Source organism: Tachysurus fulvidraco, chromosome 21 (assembly GCF_022655615.1).
Source record: "Tachysurus fulvidraco isolate hzauxx_2018 chromosome 21, HZAU_PFXX_2.0, whole genome shotgun sequence".
NCBI lineage: Eukaryota > Metazoa > Chordata > Actinopteri > Siluriformes > Bagridae > Tachysurus > Tachysurus fulvidraco.
The window spans coordinates 22,501-41,070 of NC_062538.1; the positions used below are offsets into that span (position 1 = coordinate 22,501).

Below are 18,570 nucleotides of genomic sequence, written 5' to 3' on the forward strand. Positions count from 1 at the left end.
AAACACTGGATCAGTCAGAGATCTCAAAAGTGCCTAAATGAACCCTTTACCTTGCCAAACTGATTTGATATCATTACTGTGGGGGTAAATGCATCCATTGCTTTGTATTTGTGTGTACAGTATTTGCTTTTTATTAATCTTAATGTAATGTATTGTAATTCAAATTATTCTTTATATTCCAAATATGGATTTTGTTCTACTGATGTCTGTTTTAAATAATTGCTTTTAGGTTGATCAGCTTTGTACATCGATCTAAAAACAAACTGCAGGTTAATTGTCAAAGCTGATTAAGTGAGGCTTTTTGGATATAACAGATCTTTTGTGCGGTTATTTCATAAAACAACGATTTATTTTCCCAAGAACAAACAATGTAGGAAAATTTATACTAGTTATTTCTTTTTACAGTCTTTTGGCTCAAATATTATTTTTGTACTTTGTACATAAAGTATTTTTTTCCTGCAAGACCTTTGAAAATGGTCACATTGTACAGATAATGGCTCAAAGTTATTTTTTTTTCCAATAGACAATAAAATTATTACCTGTGGATTTACCGTTATATTGTAAAAATGTCCTTCTCATTTATAGAAGACGAATGACGGATATCATGCCTGGTTACGGGTTTCTAATATTGATAAAGACTAGATATTTTCAAGGTGATGTGTTTATGATGCATCCATACTGGAACTGTGTACTTTGTCTAAAAGCAGGAAATTGAGTGCTTTTTATTGACAATAACGTAAAGCTTTTACCTATGACACTTACATGGAAGAAAGAGAGACAAACACTCTGCAGGTTGTGTTTTGCTAGTGCTGCCAATCTACCATTTATTTACATTTCCAAAATAATGAAGTTCTATAGCGCTACTGCTTGTTTTCTCTAGCACACTCATTTTGGGGTTCGCTACCAGCGCTTAACTAAAGCATCAGTGAAAAGTTAAAGACGTGCTGTTTAAAGTGCACATAATTATATTTGACCCATTAGTATAATTAGGTATAAGTCTGGTAGTCTGTCAACATGAGTTGTATCTGATTTTTAGACACTTGGCATAGAACATATATTTTGTTTCCATCAAACTGTCGAATTGTGTGCAGTTGTATTTAATATGTAGTTAATTAGGAAACAGACTGAAGATATTTCAGTCTACATGTTTTTAAAGCAAGACCATTTTATTCGCGCAACCTTTTATGTTGTGATAATGGCCTGTGGTAATGATAGTGGTTCTTAATTCCATCTGAATATGTGCTTGAATATAATCTCAGCCCCCTCTGCTGGTCTCATGCAGAATAACACCCATTAATCTACTACTGTGATTTATCACTTAATTTGTTGTTGCTTTGATATTGTTTAAGGTGAAATGTGGAAGTCAAGGCAAGATCTGGAGTGAAGCCCTGGTGTTAATATGAACCCAGACAGATACATGTGTACAATAGGAAGGAGGCAGTGTTGGAAGTATTGGCATACTAATGTAAATATTGTAATATGTCCATACAAAAGATACACCTATGACAAAATGAACAGAAATGTGGAACCACAGCTATTCTGACCACGTTGTAGCTTCTACTAAGAGAGTTATTGCATCCGCTCGATTTCATCTTGGCATTCACAGAAACGATGGTCAGACTGTCCACAGTATGGAGACCATCCTGGTATCACCACTGCTGGTCCACATTGGGTTAGTCTTTATGGGGGTGTCTATTACTCCAAAATGCTGAGTGTTTACTTTTTAAATGCTAATTTAGAAATATGTTATATGTAATGTTGTTGGTCATGAAAATTCTGGGAATTGGGAGTTTCTTGAAAGTAGGGTGATGTAAGTAATATGTAAGACTTACTGCATACATTAAAAAAAGTAAACTGCAGTGAGAGAACGAGATCTTCTGGTAATTATTTAAATGATTAACTACAAAATCATGTTTCAGTGAAAATACTTGTTGATGTTATACATCAAATTGCATAGAAAACCTTTCCTCCCTGCTGTATAAAAATAGTTTAAGAGCCCATGTGATGAAGAGGCAAAAATGAACAGAATTATTAAGACCTTTTTTGTTGTTAAGTGTTTCTGCATCAGTGGGTCAGAATGAAGCAAATGAAAATTAACCAAATCATTTTATACTTTCTTTCTCAATACTTTCAGCTGGAATAGAGAGGTCAGAGCTCCTTATAAGCTTAGTGCAGACATCACCATACATAATATGAACATATGTCATTTTCTCGTAATCTTTTATTGATGTAATTAATGATGCGATATTTGCACTAGACTTGGCCTTTAGTCAAGTAGTTAGAAAATAAATAAATGTCTACTCTGGCACTTCCAATGGACAGACATATATATTTCTAAATCAGAGACGTGTGTACTGCTTTAATAATGCACATTAACAGACCCAATGATCTGAAAAAATGAGAATTAAATTTTTTTTTCTTTCATTTCATTTTCTTGCCAGTTGAGGATGACCGACAGAGTTGGGGTTCATTTAAACCATAAAGTTAGCTGTGAATCTCCTTTGATAGACTTAGGACTGCAGTTGCTTTAAGAACAATTTGCACTCAAGTCTCCATTAGTTATTTCTTAAGTTTAATGTCAAAACTATAATGAATACAGAGAATGATTTAATGCCGGTTCACTCGAGGTTTTCCCCTTTGGCCTTTGGCCTATCTGGATTTTTGAAAAAAATGGTTTGTCACAATATTTGTTATCAACAGAATTAAATTCAACATTTTACACTGTGTTATGGCATATCTAACTATGTAAATGCAAATGAGATATTTTGCTTAAATAAGTATTGGTCCTATATAATTACTCGCAGTTGATATTACAATCAGTGCTTCTACCAGAAACATTTTTTGGAGAATGTGTTTCCTTTTAATAAAAGATTCCTTGAATGCAACTTAAGCAGGAAGTTCGAGAATCTGAGGTTCAAAGTAATAATTGCTTTACAATGTTCAGTTAACGTGATCTGTTTCCAAATTAGAGCCGTATTACATTATAAAGGCAAATATCAAGTGTAGTCAATGGCTGTCTGTCACTTCTCTTTGTGCCAAATATTATATTGGCATTTCACAAATGAGACTGGTGGCATTTGATTAGATGTGAAATGAGTGCTTATGCCCTTGGCTGCTTAGATAGTGTTGCCATTGACAGACAGCATCATGAGCACGCAAGAAGAGAAACATTTTGCCTGCTAAAAAAGGTAAGTGTTTGCTGTGTGCTTTACTGCCTTATCTCTTTCTGTCTGTGTGTTTGTGCATATTCGTGCACGAGTAAGAGAGAGAGAGAGACCGTGTGTGTATGTGTGTGTATGTGTGTGTATGTGTGTGTGTGTGTATATGTGTGTGTGGGCACACATTTGAGACCCTAGTTGTGTAACTGAAAGGATGAAATGAGGTCTGTCATAAAGTATTACATCCTCGTCACATCAATGCTGTCACATGCTTAATAATTGTCACATGAGTCACATGATGTGATGTGTTAGAGAATTCATGGATGTATTCAGCAACATATGTTGATCCTCTAATAAATCGATATGACATTCTGTCTAATGAGATACTGAACTGTTGCTGTCGTTCTATGTAGTATGATGCTGCATTATAAAAGACAATGCAGAAGTGTTTCTATATATTGTTTATTAGACACTTGGGACTTGATGGTATTAAGTGAATTCTATACGCGTCAGTCAGCTGTATGTTCTGGTCTTCATCAGCGATCATTTGAAGACTTTGTCAGAAAGGAATTAGTGTAACCCTCTAACCCTCGGGAGCTCTCATTTTCACAACTATAAACCTGTAGAAAGGACAATGTTTACATTATTTACATTATTTACATCATTTCCTGTCCGGTGTCACTCAAATGAGGATGAGGTTCACTTCTGAGTCTGGTTCCTCTCATGGTTTCTTCCTCTTATCATCTTAGGGAGTTTTTCCTTACCACTGTCACCTCCTTAGGGATAGGAGTTAGAGATACAGTATAGTAACTTTTACCTGTTTTATACTGTAAAGCTGCTTTCAGACAATGTAAACTGTTAAAAGTGCTAAACAAATTGATTTGAATTGAATTTGCAAAGACAGGCCTAGATGTGTCTTGATCTCATTACAGATTGTCCCAGCGAATGGAGATTCTCTTGCCTTGATCAGCTAACCATGTAGAAATCCTAAAAATGGTTATTCAGTGTACAACTCAACTCTTCCTCGATTGTCACAATATCCACAATAACATCTATCACTAACTCTACATTTGCCTTCTCCAAAACTACTGTAAATATCACAGAACATTCTCTGAAAGAAGTGTTTTGGCGAATGAGTGATAGCCCAGTTTACGCTTCCTAAAAGAATTTCTTTGTCCACATTAATCACAAGAGGACGCAGAAAGGCACCAATGAGAAGTTGTGACAGTGTTCAAATAAATGCAAATCAACCGCACACGTTTCTGCATTACAGGTGCATTTGCATTTAGAGAATTGCACTTATTAGACATTGATTCTGGACCTACAGCTAACATGAACAAAAATTGTTTATTATCTTTAGCACTTTGCTTGGCTATATTATATCTGGAGATTTGCTCACTTGGCAATGCTTGTTCTTTCCTGATGTAAAGTGCACAGTTATTAGCTTAGCTCCTGACCATTCTTACACTGTCTCACTCTGCTAGGTGTACAAGCTTCTGTTTGTGGTGGGCCGTTCATTTTTAATGGATTTTCTTATTGTATATCTCATGTATTTAATTTATTTATATCTTGCACCATTTTACAAAAAAAGGTGTGAAAAATGTCTAAGCATTTTAACAGTGTTTCACATGCTTGATCTAAATGTTAGGTTACGTTAACGTTAATGGTGGAGCATTAGGCATCAACTTTATTCCAGGTCTTGCTGCTCCTTTTATTTCTTTCTCCACAGTTCTCCTCCAGGTTCCCGGTCGCCTGCCCCTTTGTCTTCTCACTTGCTGTTTGGGCTTCACAAAGGAAATTGTCTGTCCTTTTTCATACAAGGCTTCATTGCTGCTTCAGTCCTCAGCTCGATTTCTAAAGATATAGTCTGAGTTTTTGTGCAAGAGTATTTTATGCAGTGGGTTGCTAGCATCCTGGGCTTGTGACAGTGGCAGAGTTTGTAAGAAGAAAAGGGAAGAGGAGGAAAAGAAGTATGGCTTGTTTCCACTCATGTTATTGTAATCATGTAATTGGATTGAATGCAACTAAGGAACGATTTTAAAAATGTAATACAGAATATGTTTTTAGGAAATAAGTTCCTGCCTATTACAGGAAAAAAGTCTAAATAATCAGTGCAAATATTTCGACAGTCAGTGGGAACATGGCAATGCACTTAATCTTACATTAATTTCAAATAATAAAAACACAACCATTAAATTAATGAACTAATATGTTTATATAATAATTCATGTTGCTACTGTTTTAATCAGAAGGGTTTTGTAACACAAACATATATTCTGTGTAGAATAAGAAATAGTCTTCATGGAATAATTAACACAGAAAAAGTCATTTTATTGGTCAGAGAAATCAGATACACACCGATCTCCCTCGCTTTAATCTGATCTCATTGTACAGTCACATTATGCCGTGACTAATTGTGTTACATGATCCTTTGAATGCATCCACCCACACATTGTCTCCAGACAAGCAATTATCTATAATTGTGGTCCCTCTCCAACCAAATGTATTATTGGATGCACTTTGATTTCTTATTTAAATAATAAATATCATGCATATGCTCAATGGTCCAAACCATTTTTCATTAAAATTAGCAATAAATTAATTTCAAAGCATTTCACTGAAAAAGTTTTGCATAAAGAAACAACATTTAGCGAGTATCTTTGCTCAGCAATCTCTTTCCACATGCACCTAAAAAACTTGAGAATTTCATCAGCTTTCTTTTTAAATCATACAAAAGCATATTCAGAAAAGCCAACAAACGCCAGAGTTCTTCTTTCCATCCTCCTTCAATGTGGAGATAATCATCATTGTCATGAATATAAAAAAGACATTCAGTGGGTCTTAGCTCTCACCTTGGAGCTGACATTCAGTGAAATGTAATCAAGCTGCCTGACTCAGAGACACCATCTATCATTGCAGCATGACACCAATCTCTTGGATCTGTTTTTTTTTCAGTAAGGTGATCTGCTTAATTTATTCATTTTAGGAAGAGCAAGAGAAAATGCAGTTTAAGCCACCGTACTGATAGATATTTGACACACTAAAAATCATAGAACAGTTCATAATAATCTACTTTGACTACAACCAATGTCACATTCATATTTTTTAGTATATCACAGCACATATGCTTACAACTTTATATCTGATAAAAAATTATTTTGAGACATCATCGGGCACAGAAAGCACCTCCAACTCTGCCTCTACTCCAGACATGCAACCTGCTCAGAGAAGAATGCCTCTTTTGATGCCAAGGTGCCCTCATTCGCCACGGGAATTATGTGCATTATGTGCATTATGTGCATTTTACTGTCCCAAGGCCAAAAATCACCCGGCCAAACGGCTGAGGCCAACTATGACAAAATGACGTTAAAATCAATAAAAATGTATTTTAAAATCCAGTTTCATGTAGCACCTTTTTCTCATATTCGTCCGTAGAACCTCAAATTCTAAGAAGCGTACTTTCAGATAAATTTTTCAAGTTACGGTGAAAATAGTGTCTTTCTTCAAGGTACAAAACATCCAGAACTTCCAGATACAATAAAGCTTGTATCGGGAATTAAAAAAAAATATATGTAATTTGTTATTTAAGTTAAATTAGCTGTGTTTCTGGCCAGAATAGATTGGTAGAGGTTTCATATGTAGCAGGTAAATTTACAGGACAAGGTATAAGGTGAAAAGGTTATAAGTACTACATAACATTTTACAGCATGCACCATCGTGTCCCCATTTATATTTACGGCATTTGGCAGACTCTCTTATCCAGAGTGATGTACAAAAGTGCTTTTAAGTCTCTATCGATGAAAACATGAACTCTTGTTCACTAGGATACAGACTTACAGACATCAACCTAAAACTCTTTAGTTCTTTTTTAAAGACAAACATACAACAAACAAGGAAAATATGCTAGTTCATGTATTTCAGGAAGAGGAAAGTCTTCACCTGTCATTTGATGGAGATCCAGTAAATCAGACTTAGATTAGTGATCAGAGCTTTGAGGTGAGGAGCTGCTCTGTTTCTGACTTTGTTGGCAAGCATCAGTGTTTAAATCTGCTACAGGCTCCAGTGGAGGAACACAGCAGTGTGGTGATGTGGAGAACTTAGGCAGGTCACAGCTGCATTTTGGATCATTTACAGAGGACGCATTGTGTTCATATGTAGACCTGACAGAGAGAGCTGCAGTAGTCAAGCATTGAAATGACAAGAGAATGAACAAGTACATGAGAAACCTGTGTGGAGGAAAATAGCAGAATCCTTCTAATATTGTAGAGAAGAAACTGATCAGATCGTTGTGCAAGGACATAGCAAGATCATGACCTGGGGATGAATCGCCTGAGATGAACAGCAGTTCAGTTTTGCTGGGATTTTCAACTGATGAGCTGTAAAAGGGGCGGTCTCTGTCAACCGTGCTGCTTTAAAGACTGACATAAAGATAGACAGACAGGTGATTATACACAATGCGTTCAAGAACTTTTGAAAGAAATGAGAGAAGTGATACCGGTCTGTAGTTACTGATGTCTGATGGATCCAGAGCAGGTTTCTTCAGGATGGGAATAACCCTTGCTCTCTTTAAGGTAGTTGTACATGACCAGATGTTAGGGATCCATTGATGATCATGGTGCTAAAGGGAAGAAGGTATTGTGAGATAAAGTATAGTAGAAGGGACTGGTTCCAGTGGGCAGGTGATAGGATTGCAAAACCGGATGAGTTGTAAAATCTCTTCTGCAGCTTTGGTTGAAAAATGTGACAGTAAAGGAGTTGGAGAATCCTGACTGTGAGATGTAGGTGCAGTCAGGGCAGAAGTGAAGGTCTGTAAGATTTTTTCAATCTTCTCGTGGTTAAAAGAAGCAAAGTCTTCAGCACTCAAGAAGGATGAAGCAGTTGGAGGCGACAGGTTGAGCAGTAAAGAGATGTTGTGGAGCTTACGAGGGTCTTGTGCAGAAGCTTCAAGCTTTTCCTTGTAGAATCAAGTCTTGGCAGATGTCACAGTGAACTTGGCCAGGAGTGTACAGCAATTCAAGATCTGCATCAAGTTGTGATTTCTTCCACTTTCTTTGATTGCTGTACATCACATCTTGTAATGCCTTGAACTGTGTATATTAAATATATGGTAATATGGCCCAATATTACCATCTATGAACACTAACACAGGACATAACAATTCCCTCTTTCTTTAGAAAACTTCTAAAGAGGATGAAGTCTTCTTTTAGGCAATAAATGAACTTCTGGGAATTGGTAACACATCAAATTAATCAACACATGAACACATTCAACAAGTGATTTCAATTACTTCCTATTATGACTCTAGTGTTCTCTTGTGATCTTTTCTTTCTTTCCCCTTACTCTGTTATATAGTCTTTTAACCATCCTGGCTGTCGAACCCTATTAATGTAGAGCGCAAAGCAACTGGCACAACCAGTCTCTGTCCTCGCATGATGTACTTGTCATCCACTCAAAAATACTCTATGATCGATGGATCCGGTTGGTTCTGTGTTTTAGGCCAGCCTCGTATGATTTGGACATTCGGCTTGGACAACTCAGGACAAGATTTTCGTGTCCCACGAAGTTCCTTCATAGAAATGGCTCCTGAAAGGTCCTTGGAAATCTCTGCAATAAGGCCTAATTCTTCTCCCCTGCCAACATCTGAATCAGGCGTGATAAACAATCAGCTACAAAATTTGATTTACTCGGTCTGTACTCCAGATTGTAGTTGAAACAGAGGAGTCTTGCTGACCATAGAGCTATCTTCATTCCCGCTCTGTTCATCCCTCTAGTGGCCAGTAATGTGGTCTGCTTGGTGATCTGTCCTCAGCATAAACCTCCAGCCCCAAAGGTAAGTTCTCCAACGTTCTACTGTCCAGACACATGCCAATGCCTCTTTATAAACTGTACTGTATTTTCTTTCAGCTGGCATCAATGTATGAGAAGCAAAAGCTATTAGACTCTCTGACTTATCTGGGTGCAGTTGAGTGATGTCACCTCCAATACCGTAATCTGAAGCATCAGTAGACACAACCGTTGGTAATGATGGGTCCAACAAAGCCAGAACTGGGCTGTGGACTAACAGCTGTTTAAGTGCTCGAAAACTTGCCTCTGCTGCATCCGTCCATGTAAATCCATGTCCATGAGGATGTCATGCAGGGAATCTACTACCATTGCATACTTCGGGATGAACTTACTAAACCAAGATGTAAGGCCCAAGAAGGACCGTAATGAAGGCAGGTGCAGGGGCATTTGCAATAGCTTCAACTGAGTTTAGGGTTAGAATGGAGTCCCTCTTTCAAAACGTCATGACCTAGATACCGAATTCTGCTCTTGCCAAATTTGCTTTTCTCCAAATTAAGTTTCATACCAGCTTTTTATTGGCCGTACACAATAAGATCATCTAAATAATTCTATTCTCCTGGTAAACCCTCAAGTACTGTTCTCATCATTTTTTGAAAGGCGGCCGGTGCTGAAGCCAACGCAATGGGAAGCTTTGTGAATCAGAATAATTTTGATTTTCCTCATGCAAAGGTAGCTGATGGTACGCACTGTGCAAATTGATTTGTGAGAACACTGTAGTACCTTTGAGCTCTGTGAAAAGATCCTCCATATGAGGCAGTGGGTAGCCGTCTGTAATTACAGCCTGATTAGGTTCTCTGAAGTCAACACATAACCGGATTTCCTTGGAAATCTCCTCCCTTATGCTAAGCGGCAGTCTGCAAATCTTATACGTATCTAACGTAAGTTTGGACTCAAGTAACAGTCTCTCTCTCACCATGACGAGAGAAGCCCGTTCAGTTAGTGGATCTCATGGCATTTCACCATCCATTTCTCCGAATTGATGATCCACTGCTAAGTGATGCAACTCCGCTATGTATTGACTCACAGTTTCATCCGAACGCTGAATTTATGGCGTCCAGCAACAACGTTAACTCTTGGCGTGAAATCAGCATCAAGAGCCGCAATGGCCTCATCGTAAGTCGTACCTCCGTTTGGCAGTGTATAGAAAAGTCTCTGGCCCTCTGTACCGAGACAGTATAACAAAACTGCACAGAATCTGGCACCAGGCCATGTATCCCCTTGTGCTCCGATGACACAATAGTAGTTTTGGAAAATTTTCTTCCATGTATAAAATGGTATGCCAGGCTCTCCTACTGTCAGAAGGAAAAATGCAGGCATGGGTACGGATGCAGACAACATTGCCAGATTTTGTTATGTCTTGAGCTTTGTATATTGCAATTAAAAGGACAAAATGAGTACGCACATTTTCAACAACCTGGTTTAAATTAACTTCTTCGAAACTCTCGCCATCTAGTGGACTGGCCAAATATTACCATCTATGAACACTAACACAGGACATAACACATCTGATAGCCAAGGACAAGAAGTATTTTTATGTTTAGCAGACAGAGGACAGATGGTTGAGAAAAGAGAGGAGACGAAAGTGCCTGTGGTTTGTGAGGAGGTTCAGCTGATGTTTTAATAAATGTGCCAACCTGAATTTATTTTGCCAACTTATTTCCTAAGCTTTAGTCAGGACTGGTTCAACTGCCTCAAAAAACAAGCCTCGGTACTGTAATTAAAACTGATCATCTTCTGTAAGACCAAAAGAAAAATGTAGCATCAGTTGACTTTGACAACTGATAGAAGAAAAGTGAAGTAACTTCAGGGGTGATGAAGTTTAATTTCCTGAGACCACACAGGACTCTCCACAACACCATGCACTGGATAAACCAGACAGGCCCTCGCCCTGAAAGTCAACAAGGATTCATTTCCAGTACCAATTATTATTAGTACAGGCAATAATAAACCCTAACATTAACATTTTGCAATTTATATTCCCATGCAGGATAAAATAAATGCCTCAGTGAATCAAACTTAACCTCCAACTGCCCAGCTCTATAAATTAGATAAATGTAAGAACTCTAGGTAAGGATGTCTGCCAAATGCCATAAGTGGAAACATTTTGATTAGAAAAAACTATTTTATGATAAGGCTCATCATCGTGATACTTAACTTTTATTTTGCATATTGTCACCTGAAAGAATATTACACAAGACAAATGCACAGAAGTTTAAGGTTGGAATTGCATTTAGACAAACTGTGCCAACTGTCTGATACCACAAATGCCTCACAACTTTCTGAGTTGCTCTTAAGCCTGTGATTTCCTCTGAGGTTTGAAATTTATGCAATTTCAGCATTTAAGCCTCAATGCATGCTTGCAACTCAACAGTGAATGTGGTGAAAGTAAATGAGTCCAAATTCTGATCAGATAGCTTTATGGATATGTAACTGCACCAAGCTGTTCAAGGAATCCAAATTAATTTAACTGGATCTTTATGAACTTAATGTCACCTCATTTCTCACTTAACGCAGCGTTCTGCAATACACTTAAGCACTTGCACAGATTGTTACAAAGGATAACAATCTTATATAATATTAACCTAGTTTGAGGCCTGAATCCTTCTGTTATTCTCAAGCTGCAAATTCAGCCATGTATGAGGTGGATGGATGGAAAGTGAAATTGATTGTTGACACAGAACGATGTTTCAGTGCTGTTCAGAGGGAATATATCAATGTTGTTATCTGGTTCGGTGCTGAATGGGGAGATCTTTTATTAAATGCAGCACGGTGAACTTCTGCACAATGAAAACCCTCATTGTTAGTTTGCTGTCATAGTTACATGAAAACACAATCTAGGGTTTTCTCTATACAATGCAGTGAAGTCAGTGTGGGAATAATTCTTTCTTGCTTTAATAATAAGAGCGATATAGCTGTTATATGTAAATTGATAACAGGCTGTGGTGTAATGAGTTTAAACTTCTGCAGCATAAACTACATTTTGAGTAGCATCAGTCCATAGAAATAACGTTTATTGTACATTTATATCAATTTTAGCATAATATTTAAAGATTTTAGGTGAATTTGACTCAGTATAGAATATTACTGTATTTTTTTGCTGGTGACCAATTTGTCTAATAATGTCTAAAAATAATGATTAAGTTCTCTAATTAAAACTAAGCAGTATAGTTTATTAGTGTACATGTCTACATCTCACCAGTGATAAAGCATGTAAGTGGACACAGAGAAATAAAATTGTCAGTTTTGAACAATTTCCTAAATTATTTCTGATGCTGACTTTACACAGTAAAGATATGTAAATAACTGTGTTATTAATTCTTATCACACATATATATTCATCTTATATTTAAAATATATCTAGTCTACTTGTATTGCCAATAAATGTAATAACTAACATTATTATTATTATTATTATTATTATTATTATTATTATTATTATTATTATTATACTAATTCTCTCTATGACACATCACTGTGTAATGTATTACAGAAAAGTCCAAGCCAGGGAACAGAAGTCAAAAAAGCATTTCACTGCATATCGTACCCATGTGTGTGTATGTGAGAAATAAAATTTGATTTGATTTGATTTGAAAACATTGTTTCTGACTGATGGAGTGTGTGTATGTGTGTGTGTGTGTGTGTGTGTGTGTGTGTGTGTGTGTGTGTGTGTGTGTGTGTGTGTGCCAATTTTCCACACAGGCCGATTGCACTCTGGTGCTGTATTTCTATTAATATTATTCTTCAGTCTGCAGATAAAATGAAACTGAATCAGCTTTTTAAGGAAAGCAGAAGGAAGACTGTTTTTATACACTGGATATTTTTATAGATGCTGAGCTTCATTGCTGATATTGTGCTCAGTGCCAAATCAGGACCATGGTTATATAAGCACATTATGGTTGTTCACCATCCATTTCCACTACAGCGAGTGCGCCCGCAGGCCTGTCATTAACCTTCACTATGTCATTTTTCCAAACTTTATCCACTGCCTGGAAAATCTTACACTATGTACACGCAGCTATCTTACACCTTACTGTTGTTATCCACACAGATTTACTGACTGCAATCTACCAATAAAGTCATCAAGAAACCTCATCAGGTGGTTTAACTGGTGGCGTCGTAAAGAACAATTACCTCCACAGAGCATTTTCTAAACGCATTAAATGTAAATGCAAATCCCTAAAAAAAATCCCAAATCCCTAAAATGAATCAGTTCTGGTCCTGCGACACCAGGACAGCTGTGCTACAAGATCCCAAACAGTATGTGTTCGCAATGAATTTACAGTGAGACTATTTGTTAAAAGAGGCAAAAAAGTATATTTAAAAATGGCTTCTTTTTCTACATTAGAGAATCGTTTAAATAAAGGAGGTCAAACAGAATGCGGCTCAATTATAGTGAATGTGTTGTGTGTAACTAAAATGTTCTTAACATATCAGCAGCACAAATTCAAACCATGACCGTGTCTTTACTGCATTTACTAAACAACATAAAAAAAACAACACATTGTTTTTTCTAACGTTTATCAGACTGTATATATATAATCACACCCCCAGTGTCACCCAGATGAGGATGAGGTTATATAATCACACCCCCAGTGTCACCCAGATGAGGATGAGGTTATATAATCACACCCCCAGTGTCACCCAGATGAGGATGAGGTTGTATAATCACACCCCCAGTGTCACCCAGATGAGGATGAGGTTATATAATCACACCCCCAGTGTCACCCAGATGAGGATGAGGTTATATAATCACACCCCCAGTGTCACCCAGATGAGGATGAGGTTATATAATCACACCCCCAGTGTCACCCAGATGAGGATGAGGTTATATAATCACACCCCCAGTGTCACCCAGATGAGGATGAGGTTATATAATCACACCCCCAGTGTCACCCAGATGAGGATGAGGTTCCCCTTTGAGTCTGGTTCCTCTCAAGGTTCCTTCCTTTACCATCTAAGGGAGTTTTTCCTCCCCACAGTCACCTGAGTCACCTCAGACTTGTTCATTGGGGATAAATACATACACATTTATATATAACTAATATTAATCTGGGACTTTTGTATTATATTAATCTTTATATTAATCTTTATATTATTCTTTATAATAACCTTTTGTTCTATGTTTATGTTCCTGTAAAGCTGCATTTTCACACACATTTAATTTACATTTACAATTTGCTGTAGCACTAGCTGGCTAGCTTTGTGAAAGAGCTCATGAAGGCAAGAAACTGAACTTTGAAGCTTAACTAGAGCTAGAAATAAGAAGAAGAAAATAAATCATCTCACAAAACTCTGCGCTGGTGCCAATGAGGCAAGGACTAGATCTATCTTTAAAATAGAAAACAGAAATGAATAAAACCGTATTGTTTGGCAAGAAAAGGACGTTTGAACATGAAACTTGTTTAAATGTTATGCTGGTTAATCTGAAATGCTAATGTGGCTGTTTAAAGGAATGAAAGTGATTACAGTTCTCTCTTTGCTGAATTTTTATCACAGTGGTCTTCAATACTGACACATTATTGCACTTTATATATCTCTAGATCGATATTGTGCTCTTAGCAATTGTGAAAAAGGAGCTTTACAGGAATTCAGACATCAAATTTAAATTGAATGTGGATTGTTATACAGTCACAACTTGAAGGCCAGGAAGAGTACAATGATTAATAAAATCCATTTTTACTGAAAATAAGTTGCGTGTGGACAATATTGTTATGCAAGTGAAGATATAAAACTTTATAAAAAAATTTAAACCACAGCCTCTTATCTCCCATGAATATCTATAAACTACAGTTAGTCTGAATATCACAATGTTCTTCTGAATGTCCTTCTGAAAAGCCGTTTGTCCACCCATGTCAGAGCTAAAAACACCCTGCCTTATATTTAGAATTTGTGTAATGTACATTTATAATTATCACTGGTTCCTTTGTATTATTTACCTCTAGACACCCCAAGGAGAATATAACACTGTACATTAAGTGTTAGCTTGGAATTTAGTTTATTATACTAAAATTATTCTGTTTGCATGATTGTGAGAAATCTTGTGACATCAAGTAACGTGTAACTAGAAAAGGTTTATTGCTGAAAAATAAGTGTGTTTATTGCTGAAGTGAGTTTTACACAAGAGTGGCTGATTATTCAAATTCAAATCACAAAAATAATCTTTGTTTCCTCGTGTTGATGTCACAGACAAATTACTATTGATAATATTGATCTAATTTAAAGATTTAAGCACATACATTAAAACACAAGTAAAATTACTAGCAGAATGTGGAACTGCTGGCCAACACTGAAACACTTCACCTGTAATAATATTTCTGCAACAAAAAAAACAAGCACACAAACATGAACACCCATAAATTATAAACCATGTTTATGTACAAAAAACAATTTATTGAAGTTATTTAACTTAAAACTAACCTGTTAACTTTGACAACATATGCTATCAGAATTTTGCAGATAGTTATCCAGATAAAGTCTTTCCAAAAGAAAGATTCTTTTATGGTCACAGCTTTTATTTTAGTCCAGCATGTTTTTTTAATAGATGTGAGCTGTGATCACAAACCTAAAGTTCAGCAAGGTATGAATTTGAGCTGTCCATTCTGTGTTATGGGGTTAATCTTTTCCAGGGAAATGTCAGCATCACTGTCCAGGATGTCTGACATGTAGGGGGACAATTTCTCAGAGGCCTTAAACCCAGTATTGTCTTCCTTCTCCTGACTTTCCTCATTCTGGTCTAGAATGCTGTGAGGGATCACACAGTTGCTGTTTTTACCACTTTTAGGGATGAGGCCCTTGGGCTGATAGTGGGAGCCCTGTCTGGATGCTCCGTTGTTGTTGTTGACGCTCAAAATCTCAATAGAGTTGCTTCCAGGACAGAGATGCTGGCAGCCTAGAAGGGAAGAAAATGCTTTGCGGAAGTCAACATTGAATGCATAGATGATAGGGTTGAGTGAGGAATTAGCCCAGCCAAACCAGACAAAGACGTCAAAGGTGGTTGGGTTTATGCACGGGAAGTCCACACGTTCATTGGGCTCACAGAAAGGCACCATGCAGTTGAGGATGAAGAAGGGCAGCCAGCAGCACACAAACACCCCCATTATAACCGACAGTGTTTTGAGGACTTTAGTTTCGCGCTTAAAGGAAATCTTGAAGGAGCTTTCAGACTCTATGTTGCTGCTGTTTCCTCTGTTGCTGTGCCGATTTTTGGCACTCTCTGCAGCACGCTCCAGGGCAGATATCCTGCGGATCTGCTTCTGGGCAATGCGGTAGATGCGGGTGTAGGTGACAATCATGATGGCTACAGGAATGTAGAAACTGATGAGAGAGGAGGAAATGGCATATGTTCGATTAAGACTAGAATCACAGTTGTCTGGAGGAACATCAGCGTAGGTGGTATTAAGTTTAGTGTAAGCTGCACTTTGTGCTTTGTGCCAGTTTAGCTGCACAGGGATGAAGGAGATAAGAACAGACAAGGTCCATGCCACACTGATCATGATGAATGCCACCTTGGGTGTCATTTTTCTCTCATAACGAAATGGACTCGAAATCGCCCAGTACCGGTCCACACTAATGACACACAGGTTCAGGATGGAAGCAGTGGAGCACATGATGTCAAATGCCACCCAAATATTGCAGAAAGCGCCAAAAGGCCAGAATCCCACAATTTCAGTAGCCGCCTTCCATGGCATCACCAAAATGGCCACCAGCAGGTCTGAAATGGCCAGTGATATAACGAAGAAGTTAGTGACTTTGGAACGCAGATGGCGAAATTTTGTGACAGCAGCACAGACCAGTGTGTTTCCCAGAAGAGTTGTCAAGATGAGGAGAGAAAGAAAGCAGCCAGTCAGAACACGCTTTGATGAATCATGCCGCACTAAACTGCTGTCAAGAACCGAGGAGAAATTTACATCCATGGCTTTTTCACTAACAGCAGCACTCACCCCATAATTCCACTAGTCCAAAGTGAGACAGATGAAACACAAAAGCAGCATAAATTTCTGGGACTCAAAGACCTAGATTATCTACTCCAAGCACACTGTAGCAAATATTCTTCAAATCCATCCATCATTATTTTGACATTACCTTTGCAAAAATCACGAAATGGTGTCCCATGTTCCAGTCTCCAAATCCATTTGAAATGGCTAGATTATTTTTGAATGCGTCGAGAATACAAACCAAATATAACACACTGGCAAATCATCCAGTTACTTTACCAGACTTCCCTCTAGCGTGTACGAGCACAATCCTTATATACGAACCCATCGATGAGGTCTATTGATTTGGATTTGCGCTGCGTTGCTCTGATTTGTCCATGAAGCAGACTGCTCTGATTCTGTTCCATCCACCGAGAGCGCTCGTCATTCTGGGCTGAGAAAGAAGAACCGAATCGTGTCCCATGTGCGATGTGTCGCGCGGAATCGGCGTTTTAATATGTTCACTACTTTCAGGGTCGGACAGTTGACTTCAGAAATATTGGGTTTTGTCAGTTGTCTTCTAACAAGATTATTCTTTTGTACTAAAAAGCATTAGCATTGAGTGAGTAAGTGTAGCAGAACGCGCACTGTAATCTGCTCTGTCTGCGTTTTGGAGTCGCGAGTGCGTAATTAAAGCGTCAGTAAAATCTCCGACGGGATTTATAATTAGGGGAAATAAAAGAAAGAGTCCAGATGTTGTCTTTGCTAAACCTGTCCTCATCATCACTAAGTGCAGATCTCTCCATTTCAGCATCTGTTCCACTTTAGGAGAGCAGCATTAAGTCAGACCTCCCGTCCCCTATCATCTGAGTCTGGTGTGTTTCTGCCCATCTAAAGGAACCGAACCGAACCGAGCGCAGTGTTTGTGGGATATAAAATCGCTTTAGAAACGTGATCATGTGACGGATTATTTATTGGTGCGGTCATTTTACGGGTTATTACACGCGAATGCTATGATCTTCGGTTATGTCCACAGATGCTATAACGTGAAAAATAGGGCATTTTTTCCCTCTTTATCCTAAGAAGGTTATTTTGAACCACAGTTCTGAGCTTTGGTGCTGTATCTGCAGCGTCACTGGTGAGACGCGATGATGTGACTTATGAATATTTACATACTGAATGGTTTGACGAGACCAAATAACAACTGGTCCCATTTCATGACTGGTTTAAAACCAGGCAATGCGTTGATTAGCCTTAACTTTCATGTACAGTAGTCTTTTTATGGTAAAATCAACACACTCTATTCACACAAACTTAGTGAGATGCAAATATATAAAAAATAATGTAAATTGACCTTTTCTAAGTACATAATTAAGTATTTTAAATTGGTGAGCCAGCTGGAGTAATAAGCATCACACACAATTCATATTTTTACTAAAAAAAAGAAGAATCAGAATCAAACTACAGACACTGGAGCTGTGAGGCTTTATATAACTACAAATACAGCAGATATAAAATGTCTATACAGCTTTTGTACTGTAAAAACTATAAGCTATGATAAACCATTTTGGGTATTTTTTCCACACAGAGATTGTCACACACTGGCAGTGACCAATCCTTGCCAGATTTTCCTTAAAACCCTTTCAGGTTGCTGT

The 18,570-nt window shown here is 37.7% G+C and overlaps 2 protein-coding genes across 2 annotated transcripts in view; one reads left to right on the top strand and one right to left on the bottom strand.

Moving 5' to 3' along the window:
* Positions 1-556, top strand: part of msx2b (muscle segment homeobox 2b) — a 2,454-nt gene extending 1,898 nt beyond the window's left edge. Inside the window, exon 2 of the mRNA XM_027154234.2 lies at positions 1-556. This exon is cut by the window's left edge and continues 460 nt beyond it. The gene's annotated coding sequence lies outside the window, so the exon portion shown is untranslated.
* Positions 557-15,114: 14,558 nt separating this feature from the next.
* Positions 15,115-17,951, bottom strand: drd1b (dopamine receptor D1b). The gene has a single exon (XM_027154342.2). The coding sequence runs from the start codon at positions 16,913-16,915 to the stop codon at positions 15,572-15,574; it is 1,344 nt and encodes a 447-aa protein (XP_027010143.1). The 5' UTR covers positions 16,916-17,951; the 3' UTR covers positions 15,115-15,571.
* Between the last annotated feature and the right edge of the window lie 619 nt (positions 17,952-18,570).

Bases quoted from the DNA above. Each gene is read 5' to 3' on its own strand.
- drd1b (XM_027154342.2), bottom strand. From the start codon at position 16,915: ATGGATGTAAATTTCTCCTCGGTTCTTGACAGCAGTTTAGTGCGGCAT.